We start from the raw sequence: 14,568 nt of genomic DNA, 5'->3' as shown, positions 1-14,568 counted from the left end.
TAGTGTTTGAAAAACTGGTCTTTAGCTATATGTATATTAACCATAGCTATGGTTAATACTTAAGTCACTGCTTCAGTAACTCTCAGAGTATGTGATATAAGCATGTAGTTTAAAAAAAAAAAAACTTAAAATACTCCCAAAAACGAAAACATCAATGTGAAAAATTCAGATTTATTTAAATTTTAAGTTTATATTCTCTTTGGTTCATCTTGCTTTCCAACAAAGCCCCTCAAATTGGCATTATCTCTCAAACTCAGGCATAAAATGACTATGAAGATTTCATAAAATCTGGTGTGTGTGAGCTTAGATGAGCGCTGGTCTTTTCTATTTAGTAATCTAATGATTAGGTAGTCATCACACATAGGCAATGTTGTTTTCATCTTTCTAAACTTCAGTGAAAAATATTTGATAGCTGTGCAATTCAGGCTTTAACATAAATACAATCTCAGAAAGATTAATTCCTGGATACAGAGGTCCAACTGAAGACCAGCAAATCTAAATTCAAGCGTATTTGTGATTGTCAGGGAAGATAACTGGAAAGCTGACAATATTTGTCCACAAAAAATTTCGGAAAACTGAGTTCTAATACACAGAAATGAAGTATTATTCCTTAAAGGATAATTCAAGTAGATCTTCTTTTTATTGCTTAGAGTAAGTTTTACATTTATTATACTAATAAACAACTCTCATTACTTATTCAAAGTAGCTCATAGATAAAGACAGAGCAATAGCTAGATTTACAAAGATCAATTAAAAATGATTAATAATCTCGGCCCAGATAAACCCGGAGCTGCTGAGCGCGAATCGGACCCTCTGCGGCGCTTAAAGACTTTGACTCCAAAGATGTAACACATTCGGGCATCCAGCGCAGCACCTGAGAGCAATGCATTGGGACACCAAACTGGGCTACAACTCGGTGCTGCTGGGGGTGGATTTTCCCCCCCCCCCACACCTTGTCTTCCTGCATGGAAAGCGGCGGGCTGGCGGCACCATGTGGCAGGCGCCATCTTCTGATTCCAGACCCACAGGTATTCGGATTTTACTTTGGGGGCTCCCAGGAACTCATGGGAAGGGGGCGTAACCGGCACGCCCTCGGCCCAGATAAACCCGGAGCTGCTGAGCGCGAATCGGACCCTCTGCGGCGCTTAAAGACTTTGACTCCAAAGATGTAACACATTCGGGCATCCAGCGCAGCACCTGAGAGCAATGCATTGGGACACCAAACTGGGCTACAACTCGGTGCTGCTGGGGGTGGATTTTTCCCCCCCCCCCACCCTGTCTTCCTGCATGGAAAGCGGCGGGCTGGCGGCACCATGTGGCAGGCGCCATCTTCTGATTCCAGACCCACAGGTATTCGGATTTTACTTTGGGGGCTCCCAGGAACTCATGGGAAGGGGGCGTAACCGGCACGCCCTCGGCCCAGATAAACCCGGAGCTGCTGAGCGCGAATCGGACCCTCTGCGCCTAAAGACTTTGAATTCAGAGACTTCTTACAGCAATGCACTGGGACTGTGAGCTGGGCTATGTAATTTCTGGCAGAATTCTCCCTGGACTTTATACAGAAACCCAAAACCGCGCGGACGCTGCCGCGTCCGCGCGACTTAACATTTATAATTGTCAGCAATGTGAATTGGTTCCATTTGAACAGGTCTGACTTGGGGGGAAACTCCAAATAATAACAGTAAGTTTTTGTTGAAAATATTGAAGGTTTTTAATGTAGCAGCCACCTCTGGACTGTGAACTAAGCAAAAGCCCCACGCTGGCCGACGTGGCGTGGCGTACACCATACTATGAGGCGCAGGAAGGGGGATGAGGGGGAAAAAGAAAAAAAAAAAAAGGGAAAAGGAAAAAGAGAAAAAAAAAAGAGAGAGAGAGAGAGAGAGTTATGTCAACTATAGTGAGTTTTGTGTTGAATTATGGAATGTAATCAAGGTAAAGAAAAAACGAAGTGAAATTCATTAGTTATACAGTAGGGGGTAGGGGGTGGGGGCGGGGGGTATACTGGGGTTTCTGGTGGTGGAATATGGGCACTGGTGAAGGGATGGGTGTTTGAATATTGTATAACTGACATATAAACCTGAGAACTTTGTAACTTTCCACATGGTGATTTAATAAAAATTAAAAAAAAAAAAAGAGAAATGCAAAAAAAAAAAAAATGATTAATAATGTAAAAAATTCAATAGCTAGAAAATTTAAGATATACATAAGCATTTGTAGGACCAGAGTGATAGCACAGTGGGTAAGCACACTTGCCAATAACTACTTCATACTGAATATTAGAGTTATCCTACAATGTCAAGTCTGGTACACGTACATTTATTGCAGATACTTTTTCTTAGTCCCATCAGATATAAATGCTATTGATCTCTTTAATTACAGTGTGCTCTTACCACCATAAGTATCTGGATGTTTTCTAGACCAGGGTTCCTCAACCTTTTTCCAATTGTGCTACCCCCCTCTACCTCATCCTCATCACCCCCTCCTCTATGGACATGATTTTTACCTCTGGCCCCTTTGAATACCCTGCGGCCATATGGGTCTTAGTTGAGAAGCACTGTTCAAGCTGTTCTTGTATAGGAGAGTGTCATATTAAAACATTTGTAAGGCTCACTGTCCTTGTCATGCTCTTGGATGGTCTTTATTTTCTTTCCTGACTTTTTCCTTTTAAAAAGGAAAAAGTTTACATTCTCACTGGGCCCTAGCTTTTCAAACTCCCTGTTCCAGTCCTAAAAGATAAAGGAAAAGAGGTATGCTGATACTTTTATAGGCTATTTTCCCACCAAACTAAATTAACCATCAATTGTTTACCTCAATTTTTTGGATTTAAATATTAATTTTTCATTGTGTTTCATATTCTAGTAATTTCTCTTTTATGAAAAACTTTAGTCTGTGGTGGATAGCAGAACTGGAGAGAAAATACACTAGAGCAGGGGTAGGAACCATTTTTTCTGCCAAAGGCCATTTAAATTTTATAATACTAATTATGGGCCATCAGCTTAGGGGCTGGAGAGATTATTTCAGTGGTTAAGGCGCTTGCCTTCACTCGACGAACTCTCACCCTATTTGGACCCCTAAGTCCATCAGGAGTGATAGGAACACAGAGCCAGGAGTAAGCCCGAACACTGCCTCATGTGCACCCCCTGCCCCAGAAAAAAAAAAATCATTTAATATAAATTATGTTGCTATGGAAAAAGCTCGTAGACACATTTGCATCTTGAATCCCACCTGGAGGCCATATACCTTTAGCCCAGGCCCAGACATTCCCCACCCTAGCCGTAACTGCCAGGCCTAGGCCTCATCCCCAAGGCAGGCAGCCTACGATCCTGTCTGCTACTCTGGTATGGTCTGTAGGACCTTCATCCCTTACTCCTATTTTGACTTGTACTATTATGACAGCCCTGTACAAACATGCTGTTGTCCAAGATCATTATCACGAGCAGTCTACCAAAATAGCACATCCAAAGAGCCTACAGTAATTTTCAGTGTATATGTTTGTACACTCAGATAAGTAGTGTTTCCAAGGAGCTCTGAAGTAAAGGTAAGAATAAAATGATTCATGGCGTCACAGTTTAAAACTAAAGAATTTGCTTTTGAGCAAACCAGCAGTGTTGCTGGGGAAACTATGCAGTGCCAGGGGTCCTGCCTCCTTCGAGCAAAGCACACGCTCCCATCTGAGCTAACTCAGAATACAAAACGTTGTTGCTGTTTGGGGGGCGATACCCAGCAGTGCTCAGGGGTTACTCCTGGCTCTACTCGGGCATCACTCCTGGCAGGCTTGAAGGAGCATGTGGGATGCTGGGGATTGAACCCAAGTGTGCAAGTGTGCAAGGTAAACACCCTACCTGCTACACTATCACTCGGGCCCCCAGAAATACAAATTTAACAACAAATCTCAGATGCTTCTTGAATTTCCTGCACCCCCAGACTATATACAAAAGGATAAGGTCTTCAAAGAGTGACTATACAAATCACCATTCACTTATACTAAAGATACTAAAAGTGTAATTTTTTTATCATACTGATTAAAGTGTTATTTTTATTTTTGCTATATTAAAGACTGAAACTCAAGTCTCATACGTGCGAGGCGTGTGCTGCTTAATGAATGAACCACATCCTACCCCCTATATTATTTATAATTTAACAAACTACTAGAGGGGCCAGAGGGACAGAACAAAGATAAGGTGCTTGCTCTGTTCGTTGGCTGACCCCGCTTAATCCCAGCCCCACACATGGGCTCCATCAGGAGTGACGCCAGCACTGCTGGGTGTGGCCCAATCCCCTTTGGCTCCCAAAAAAATGTAGTTTTAATTCACTTAAATGCTTTTTCTATTTCTAATGATACAAATGCTAACTTACCTTCTGGTGGCTCATCACTAAGGTACGATGGGATTTCCTGTTGATTTTTATCCGCCTGATTCATGATCTCCTTTTAAAAAAAAAATACATTTAATTTTAAACCTCTATATGATTTATCACATGCTAATTAAGACTTAATTACCTTACTCAGATAAACAACATTTTAAAACAGCCATTAGAAGATGACTTCATTTTCCTTATTTGTTTCCTCCTCCCTCTCCATCTTTGAACTTCATCTCATTTTTTTAAACTTTATTTCATTTCTTTCTTTGTGTTTAGAAGATTTTTTAAATTATTTTACTAGATAAATTACACCAAAGAGAGTGGCAGGCAAAGCACAACTTTTCCAATGTTAATAGTTATTATTGCTTTAAATTAAACTGAAAATTATTTACAGAAAGAGAGTCTGAAGGTGGAGGTTAGCAGACAAAGACTTTACATGCTTTTCCTATAGAATATTGATTACTGTAATTTATTTCACAAGACTTAAGGGGGGGTCCTCTACTATGAGGAATCATTTTCTAGCTGGGGATTTTCTAAAAACATGACAGCTTTCTCATAAAGATGTAATCATAGATTTTTTTCCACTCTGAAGAAGCTCATGTTCTCTCATGAATATGTAACTCTCTTCCTCCCCTCACATTTTTCTAAGTGAATTTTAAAAAAATAAAACTACTTCAGTGAAAAATAAAAAAACATCAGTCTGAATCACTAAGTCAGGTTTTGATTATCCCTTTATGTTTATTGTAATGTTCTAAGCAGAGGCATTAAAAATTCACTATGAAATATATTTACTTATACATATATATATGCACATGTACTATGATTACATATTACAACTGAAGAATTACAATTGCTTATTGCCAAATATTTACCAGTTTCCTTTACTATCTTAAAATACTTGCTTTGAAATTAACTTAACTAAAATTTAAAACAACTCAAGACTGAGCAAAATCTTTTCTTGCTGGCCAGAAAACTAGGGTTGTTATCTTAACAGTCATCTAGTCAGATATTAGTCAAAAAACTATAGAGCCAAAATCATGGAAGTTTATCCTGTCTGGATACATGCAATGAATTTTTAGAGGATATTGTGAAGTTACACAACATGCAGAAACCTTGAAGGTATACCTATGTGAAATAAATCAGAGAAAGGTAAATTCCATGTGATCTCACTTGTCTATACTCTAAAAATAACAAACTCAAAAAGCAGACCAGAGGTTGCTGGGGGATGGGGCAAACAGGATGTTCTAGGGTACAAACTCTTAGAGCCAAATTGCTCAGGAAGCTGACCTGCGCACAGCCAATCTCAGTTTAATCCCCAGTACCACATTATAGTGCCCCTACGCACAGCTTGGTATGGCCCCAAAACAAACCCAAAAAGGGGTGGGGGCAGTTTACAAACTTTCAGTTCTATGCTAAGTAAATTCTGGGGATATAATGTTTAACATGGTGACTATAGTTAACAATACTGTATTATTTCAAAATACAAATTGGTTAACAAATTAGATGTTAAATGTTATCACAACACAGAGTGTCATGTGAGGTGATGAATGTCTTAAGTAACCTTATTTTATAAAATGAGGTTTTGGGGCTAGAGCTATAATACAGCAGGCAGGGCAGTTTCCTTGCACATGGCCAACCCAGGTTGGATCCCCAACACCCCATGTTTCCCCAAGCCCAGCCAGGAGTGCTCCCTGAGTGCAGAGCCAGGGTTAAGCCCTGGGCATTGCCAGGTGTGGACCCAAGACAAAAACAATACATTAAGATCATAAAACATTTCACAATATATGTGAATTATCAGGTCATCACATTGTTCACCTTAAACTTACAAAATGCTGTGTAGGTCAGGTATATCTCATTAAGCTTGGGGAGAAAGACTGTAAGCTCAGAATGTGCTTCAAAATGCTAATAGCAAATACAGAATACCTATTTAGGTCACAGTGTTCTAAGTTCATGGGATACAGCAATAATAAATCTCTACCATTACTAAATGGACAATGTGGTGGATGAAAACAATAAATATATGAATATACTATATTCTATATTCTATATATACTATATTTGAAATGGTGTTAAATGCCATGGAGAAAAAAAATAATGGCGTGGGCGAGGGTGGGGTAGTTATCGGACAGTATGTGAAAACCTCATGCTGTGACATCCCAAAGAGATAAGGATACAGGTATTTGGCTGAAGAATTCTCAAGGCAGAAAAGAGGAAGAATAAAGGTTTTGAGGTTGGGAACTTACCAAAAGCAACAAGGAACAAGCCTGAAAAATGTGGCAGGGGCCGTGCTGAAAGGAGAGTAGGACAGGACATCACAGAGATCTATCGGGAGCACACTGACCTTTACAAGCCAAGATGGTGGTTATTTAGCTTTTAACTTAGACAAGGAAAAACAGTGGAAGACCGTGAACAGAGGGAGATGTGCTGTGGCTACCGAGAACAAGCAACAGAACAGAGACAAAGATGTTAGGCAGGGGCTGGAGCGATAGCACAGCAGGGAGGGCGTTTGCCTTGCACATGGCCGACCCGGGTTCGATTCCCAGCATCCCATATGGTCCCCTGAGCACTGCCAGGAGTAATTCCTGAGTGCAGAGCCAGGAGTAGCCCCTGTGCATCGCCAGGTGTGACGCAAAAAAAAAAAAAAAAGATGTTAGGCAACTTTGCGTGTTTTCAAGATTGGTAGGGTATGAAAACAATGGTGATTCGTTTGAAGTGGCCAAAGGTAGGTGAGCAGAATTTTCCTTTCCTTTATTGCTAATGACAAAAAATGTTGCTGGCCTGAATGAGAGTGGTAGCAGCTGTGAGATTTTATGTTTTTCAAAGGTAATCTTAACTGCATGCAACTCATGTTGCAATCCCTTTAAAAACTAAGTCCAGGGCCGGTAAGATAATTCAAATACTGTTGTACATACTTTTCATGCAGGATTGATCCTGAGAACAACATAGTAGTACCCCAAGCACTGCCAGAAGCACTTTTTTGCCTGAGTGCTTCTTTAACTGCCCCTAGACAAAAGCACCTCATGCACGGGATCTCTCTCATAGGTGCTCTAGTGACTCTAGCTGCTTATCAAGAGCTTATTATACATATATTTATCTAGCTGTAAAATTAAAGCATTTTTTTTTTTTTTTGCTTTTTTTAGGTCACACCTGGCGATACACAGGGGTTACTCCTGGCTCTGCACTCAGGAATTACTCCTGGCTGTGCATTCAGGAATTACTCCTGGCAGTGCTCGGGGGACCATATGGGATGCTGGGAATCGAACCCAGGTCAGCCGCGTGCAAGGAAAACGCTCTACCCGCTGTGCTATCGCTCCAGCCCTGTAAAACTAAAGCATTTTATACATACTTAAGATTTTAGGGGTCGGAGCGATAGCACAGCGGGTAAGGCATTTGCCTTGAACACGGCCGACCCGGGTTCGATCCCCGGCATCCCATATGGTCCCCCAAGCACCGCCAGGAGTAATTCCTGAGTGCAAAGCCAGGAGTAACCCCTGAGCATCGCTGGGTGTGACCCAAAAAGCAAAAAAAAAAAAAAAAGATTTTGAAAGTAATAGTAAAGATATGTAATCTCAATGAAAAAATGAAGCATTTAGGGGCCACTAGGGGCCAGAGCTATAGTACAACAGGTAGGGCTGTTTGCACTTCATGCAGTCAACCCAAATTCAATCCCCAGCATCCAATATGGTCTTGATCCCTGGGCACAGAGCTAGGAGTAAGCCCTGAGAATCACTGGGTGAGGCCAAAAAAACAACAACAAAAAAGTAGGTATTATGGGGAATTCCTAATTGATATGACTTAATTATAGTTTATAATGAGGGTAAGATTATGATATGTATACAGGATAGTGGTTAAGGTTTTAGGATAACAGAACTTGAATTTGAATCCCAACTTGACTCTGGCTGTGAATAAGTAATGTCATCAGATGCTAGCCTCCAGGAAATACAAAATATAAATTAAAGATATAGTCCTAATTCATCTTAATAACAATACTATTTAATAGAGTCAAAACATGTAGAAAATCCTGGAAGGATACGTATGTCCTCTTCTAAAGAAATATTAATATTGAAATGGTAATTGGAATGAGAACATATTTATGGTCAGACAGCTCAAATGAAGTTTGATAAAATTGTTTGAAAAGTTTGAAAATACAAAAACCTAAATATTGACAAGCATTTTCTTTTTCCCCCCATCTAGTTATCAGTAAATTTTTCTATGTGAAATGAGAATATGATCATTTCTCATTATTTCTACTTTTGACACAGACATCATAATCTATTAAATTTGTAAGGTGAATGTAACAGTAGACAGCAAAGATACACAAAATACTTGCAAGTAAATACTCAAGTAATTACAGCCTATGAAAGACAAGAGCTGAAATTAAAAGCTTCCTAAAGTTACACAATATAGACACTGGAGACCAAACACTATTGAAAATACTACTGTAATACTGAGTTCCCTAAAAGGTAGATATCATATGATCCCTTTTTTAATACAGAAAATGCTGGAAAGAAAGTGTACAGAAGAGTTCACAAAGACTGCAACTAAAGTGCAGAAATGTGTGTTGATGCACACACACACACACACACACACACACACGAAGAGAAATAATATAATAGTTAATAGTTCCACATTAAGAAACATGTTTTAACTTTTTATCTATACATCTACTATTTTTCTAGTTTAAGAAAAAATATTACATCTTGGAAATCTGAAATTCATAAAACATATTCTTAGACATCATTTGTATCTAGTCACAGTTATTCTAGTTTCTTTCTTTCTTTCTTTTTTGCTTTTTGGGTCACACCCGGCGATGCACAGGGGTCACTCCTGGCTCTGCACTCAAGAATTACCCCTGGCGGTGCTCAGGGGACCATATGGGATGCTGGGAATCGAACCCGGGTCGGCCACATGCAAGGCAAACGCCCTACCCGCTGTGCTATTGCTCCAGCCCCAGTTATTCTAGTTTTCTATCCTCACATCAGTTTGATAGCATTTACAATGCTTGAATCACCAAATGCTAACTGGAAGAAATAGACATCACTGACTTAATGTCCTTGGTAAGGAAACCCTGAGGACAGCCTTATATGAGTTACTGTTCTGCAGTCACTGTACCACTTCTGTTAAGGACTTTCTATCACTGTTCAGACTTAAGTTCCACGTGAGACATTTCTATAAAGCAAATTATTCAGAAAAGCTTTTGCTAGTCCCAAGTATGTTTCTTCTCTTGTAAGATCTCCCTTCTCCTCCCAGAGGAAGACTTACAGCTCAACCACACAGAGGCTTTTGTGATCCACCGTTGGGTTTTATCCCCCCCCCATACCCACTTCCTGTTTATACCTCTGCATTACTCTAAGTGGTTTACAATTATGTCTTGAATTCCATTTTCTACAGTATAAATATTTGTTTGAGTTGTCATACAGTATTTGAAGTAAGTGGGACAAAATATCTGTAATTATATTAACTTTAAGCACAAGATACATACCAATATTTCAATATGTACTTTCTGAGGAATTCATTAAATGATTTTGTGACCAACAGAGAGAGTCATTTGTGACCATAATCTATTATTCTCTTAAACTATAGTCTTTTGGAATTGTCATATCTTCAGTTTATCACTGAAATGCTGTGAAGCGGCATATTATTGTATATTTTGGGTCTAAAAATATATTGGTTCCGATTTTTGGTTTTAAAAAAAGGAAAGGACTGGAGAAACAGCACAGGAATTAAAGTGGTTGTCTTGCACATGTGGCCTACCCTGGTTCAGTCCACAACACTGGGTCCCCAAGCACAGAGCCAACTCAAGGCCCAAAAATCAAAAAAAGAAAAAATAATAAATAAAATAGAGTTAATGCTTTTCATATTTTAAAATAGTAGGCAGTGATCAGGAGTTAAGAACCCTGAGAGACATAATGCTTGCATTTTTTTAGTGATTTTTTTGTGATGATAAATATATACTAGTAAGTATAATCAACAGTGCCTTCGGAATTTTGACAGGTAACCAGACTTTCACCTTTTCATTCGTGCTTAGAGCTACAACATAAATTCAGATTTACCAGATTTTCCCGCCCCACCCCCACTACTACCTCTAACATGTGTTTATTCTGGCCTTCTCTTGCTAGTATCTTTAGAATTTACAATGTAGAAAGCTATATACTATTAGAAAGACATTCATAGATACATTTAATGTTACTAGTAATGGTTAACAACAAGACTGTCAATAAATAATCACTATATCACTGTTGGACCGTTGCTTATCGATTTACTCGAATGGGCACCAGTAACGTCTCCATTGTGAGACTTGTTACTGTTTTTGGCATATCATATACTCCACGGGGAGCTTGCCAGGCTCTGCTGTGCAGGCGGGATACTCTGGGTAGCTTGTTGGGCTCTCCGAGAGGGGTGGAGGAATCGAACCTGGGTCGGCCTCGTGCAAGACAAATGCCCTACTCATTGTGCTATCGCTTCAGCCCCAATAAATAATAAAATAGAAAATCTAGGGTCCTGATTGGTCAGAAATCTGGTTACCCATACAGAGAAACTTGTTATTCTATGAGCTTATACACCATTGGTATAACTGTAGTTCATAGTACGCTAGAACGCTTCAGGTAATAAATTTAAGAACTATATAAAAGCTAGAATTCTTAATCTCTAGTGTGATCTACACTCTTATTTACATCTCCAACTTGTATGAACATATATGTCAAACTTTTTTGAGATATTACATTTTTTGGATTTTATCACTAAGGAGAAATATTTTTTCTATTACCATCTTATTCATTATCATTATAGGGGATTTTTAAAAAAACTGCTAATGACATTTACAAGTATATACATCAAGATAAGTAAAAGTGTCAGAATGACTTGGTTGGCGCACCAGTGGTGCTTAGGGATCACTCCTGCCTAGCAGCTTGGGAGACTATATGGGATGCTGGGGATCAAGGCCAGGCCTGCTGAATGCAAGACAAGCTCCCTACGAGCTGTACTTTCTCCAGCCCTCAAAAAGACTACTTTTTAAAAAACTTAATAAATCCTATGCAAACTATTTGCCCTAAACCACTAAACTTAATCATTAGTTCAAAATATAATTTGGTCTCTCTGTTAGCCAGCTTACAGTTCAGTGGGATATACTTTCATTCAGTAAACAACAAGATTGCTCTCTAGGAATTCATAATGCACACATTTCTATTAAAAACATACTTTCCTAAGGAAGGCAATACAGCAAACAGTATTTATACATAAGTCAGTTTTACCTTTGATCCTGACATATGAACAAATTTCATATGTCAACTTAAACTGGCTATAAGTGTTTACTTTTCTTAAGTGTAAAGTGTGAGCAAATTTCTTTGCTATAAATCAGGAGTTCTTAAAATTCTTTTCCTCTAGTGACCTCGTTTCACCCAAGAAAATTCTACATGATCCTGGGTATACGTATATAAAACAGATATGCAAATATAACATTCACTGGTAATCTTTATACACACACACACACACACACACACACATACATACACACTTGACCGATAGTTTAAGCAGACAGGCTAGACTTCGTTTATCAATAGTTTCTTTTAGCCTCTTAAGCCAGGAAGAAATAATTCTTGTCCAATGCAGTAGTGTATCTATGAGATAGCAGTCAGCAAATACATTGAACAAGGATTAATAACACTTCCCTGGAAGGAAATATCTCTCAATAACAAAAGTGGGCACACAGGGCAAAGAGAGTATAGGGGTTAAGGAGCATGCGGCTGACCCAGGTTTGAGCTCCCATATCACACGGTCCCCCAGGCACTGCTGATATAGCCCTGTAGGTCCCATAAACATACCTGGTTTGGCTCCAGAACGACTGGATGACCCAGTTATTCCCAGGCAATACAGCCTCGGTAGACCAAAATCATAGGGAGAGGATCCCAACATGCTTATGGGCCTCCCTGCCTCCACTCCCCCATGAACTAAAAATAGCACACACATGCCTCTTAGGAACTTTTCTTAAGAGGAAAATAGATGAATCAATATTATTTATGAATTTCTGAAACATCTAAATTTCTGAGTTTCTGAAAGAAAAGCTGAAAACAGTACACAAAAGTTTACCTACGACTAAGCCTCCCTCCTTGAACCAAAGAAAGTTAAACAGCACTAACAGGATGAATAAAGCTGATTACAAAATACAGTGCGCAAGAGTTTACCTTCAACACTGTTTTAAAAACCTGTTATTAAACAGCAAGTGCTAATTTCCCTATAAGAAAAAGACTATAAATGGATTTGCTAAATTCTTTTCTCTAGTCTATACATAGGAACTTTGCCATCCTTACTCCCATTTATTCTTTCAAGTAACTACCAGCTTTAAAAATATACCTATACAGCGCTGAAATATATACACACTAACAGGCAATGTATATGAAAACACTTTATGGAGCTCTAACCAACCCTCCAGAACTGGCTGGGCCCTGCCCACTAAATCAACAGCAAAACAGACTAGAATAAATGCACTAGGTCTGGCATGGAAGAAAAATGGAATCTGTCAGCAGAGCCTTTACGTGACCACTTACTTAGTGACCCTCTATCAAGATGACAATTTTAACGTTTTGCCCTTAACTGAAACCGCAAATAACAATTTCTCAAAACCAGATAACCTGTACAGAAAGTCACCTTCAAAAAATCTTGCCCTAGGAGTTCATCCTTACTTAGGACTCCACTAGGTGCCAAGACTTGTGACCCTACTACGTGCGGGTGCGTGGGGCTCTGCAAAGTCCGCGAGCGCAGATGCAGGTCTACTATACGTAGGAGGCCCGTGAGAGCTCCAGCGAGCCAGCCAAGGGCCGATGCGGGGGAGGTTTCCATAGAGTGCTCCAACAGTACCCAGAACTACTCAACCTTCCCTAATGTTTCCCACATACAGGCACATTCTCCCGGGACGTGAACTTGCTAGTACGTCGTCTGGGGCAACAAAGACGAAAGGAAGTGGGGAAACAAAACACGATGCACGTGGCTTTATTAAAGGTGACTTTCCCCCCTTAAAAGCAGGCGTGGAGCTGTTGCCAAGACAATATCCCGGGTGGGGGGTGGGGAGGAGAGAGCAGAGTTTCAAATCTGGAAGGAGGACAAGGGTTCGCCAGGGCATCGCCACATGCCACTCTCGGTCGAGGGGCTCGCGACCCTGGTCCTCAGAAGCCCCGTCTCCCCGCACCGACCCCTTCTTTAGCCCGGCTGGCGCGAAGGATGTTCCCTTGCCTCCAGCCCAGGGAGTGACGTGGCAGGGGCGGCAGAAAGTGACCTGGACGCGCCGGGACTGAGGCGAGCACCTCCTCTTCCTCCACGCTGGCCACCCGAGCGCACTCCCACGGGGCCCAGGGGGCGGGGAGGGGGGGTCTGTCAGGGAGCAGGGGGCCCGGCTGGAGCTGCGGGTGCAGCGCGGGCGCGGGCTCACACCCGGGGGGGGGCCGGGGCGGCCCCCGGGCATCCACGTCCCCGTGGACTTTGAGAAGGTCGAGGCTGCGCGCCGGGGGCTGAGGGCAGAGGGTCCCGGAGCCGGAAGCGCCGAGGGTGGTCTCTCAGCACGGCGGCCCTCCCGCAGCATCCCTCCTCGCCCGCGCCGGGGACGCCCACCCGCACCCCGCTCCCCACCCGAGGGGCTCATCAGCGGGAGGCGGCGGCTTCCCGCGGTCTCGATCCACGGCGAGGAGGAGTCAGGGACCCGCCACGGGGAGGGGGGGACGCCGGGCCGCGAATACCCACCCGCCCCTCCCCCGTTTCCGCTCGGGCTCCCGTCCCGGTCGCCCCCTCACCCACCCACCCCGTCAGGCCCCCCGGGCCGGGGCCGGGGCCGGGCCCGGGAGCTGCAGGAGCGCTAACGGAAGAGCGGCCGGGAGGACGCCGCGAAGGCGCCGCGGGCGCCGGTCCCAGCCCCACTTACTCACCGCCGGGGGCCCGGGGCCCGCACCTGTGGCCGCGGCCGGGCGGAGGGAGCGGACGGCCCCGCGGAGAGGCGGCGCGGCGCGGCGAGCGACACGGACCCGGGCGACCGCGGGCTCCGGCGGCGCCTCCTCCGGCGGTGGAGCCAGAAGACTCCGCGGGCTGCAGCGGCGGCCTCGGGCTGCGGACGTGGCGCCCGACGCGACCCGCCCCCTCCGCCGCCGCCTCCACAGCTCCCGCCTCCTCCCGCAGCTCGGGCTCCGCGGCGCACGCGCACTCCGGGCCCCTCCCACGCCCACCCGG

At 42.7% G+C, this 14,568-nt stretch overlaps 2 protein-coding genes across 3 annotated transcripts in view; one reads left to right on the top strand and one right to left on the bottom strand.

The window, feature by feature from the left end:
* MTERF2 (mitochondrial transcription termination factor 2) overlaps positions 1-1,969 on the top strand; it is an 18,949-nt gene extending 16,980 nt beyond the window's left edge. The window contains exon 4 of the transcript XR_008626942.1: positions 779-1,969. The gene's annotated coding sequence lies outside the window, so the exon portion shown is untranslated. The remainder of the gene's footprint in view (positions 1-778) is intronic.
* TMEM263 (transmembrane protein 263) overlaps positions 1-14,568 on the bottom strand; it is a 19,617-nt gene extending 5,049 nt beyond the window's left edge. Inside the window, exons 1-2 of one of the 2 annotated variants that reach the window (XM_055118149.1) lie at positions 14,271-14,568; positions 4,357-4,426 (exon numbers count right to left, since the gene is read on the bottom strand). In XM_055118149.1, coding sequence (XP_054974124.1) covers positions 4,357-4,420 — 64 coding nt within the window. In that variant the 5' untranslated portion in view covers positions 4,421-4,426; positions 14,271-14,568. The remainder of the gene's footprint in view (positions 1-4,356; positions 4,427-14,270) is intronic. The other variant, XM_055118150.1, reaches the window with a different exon arrangement.

This window comes from Sorex araneus, chromosome 10 (genome assembly GCF_027595985.1).
Source record: "Sorex araneus isolate mSorAra2 chromosome 10, mSorAra2.pri, whole genome shotgun sequence".
NCBI classification, from domain to species: Eukaryota; Metazoa; Chordata; class Mammalia; order Eulipotyphla; family Soricidae; genus Sorex; species Sorex araneus.
Note: the sequence above shows the minus strand (reverse complement) of the source record. Positions and strands in the feature narration are given on the sequence as shown.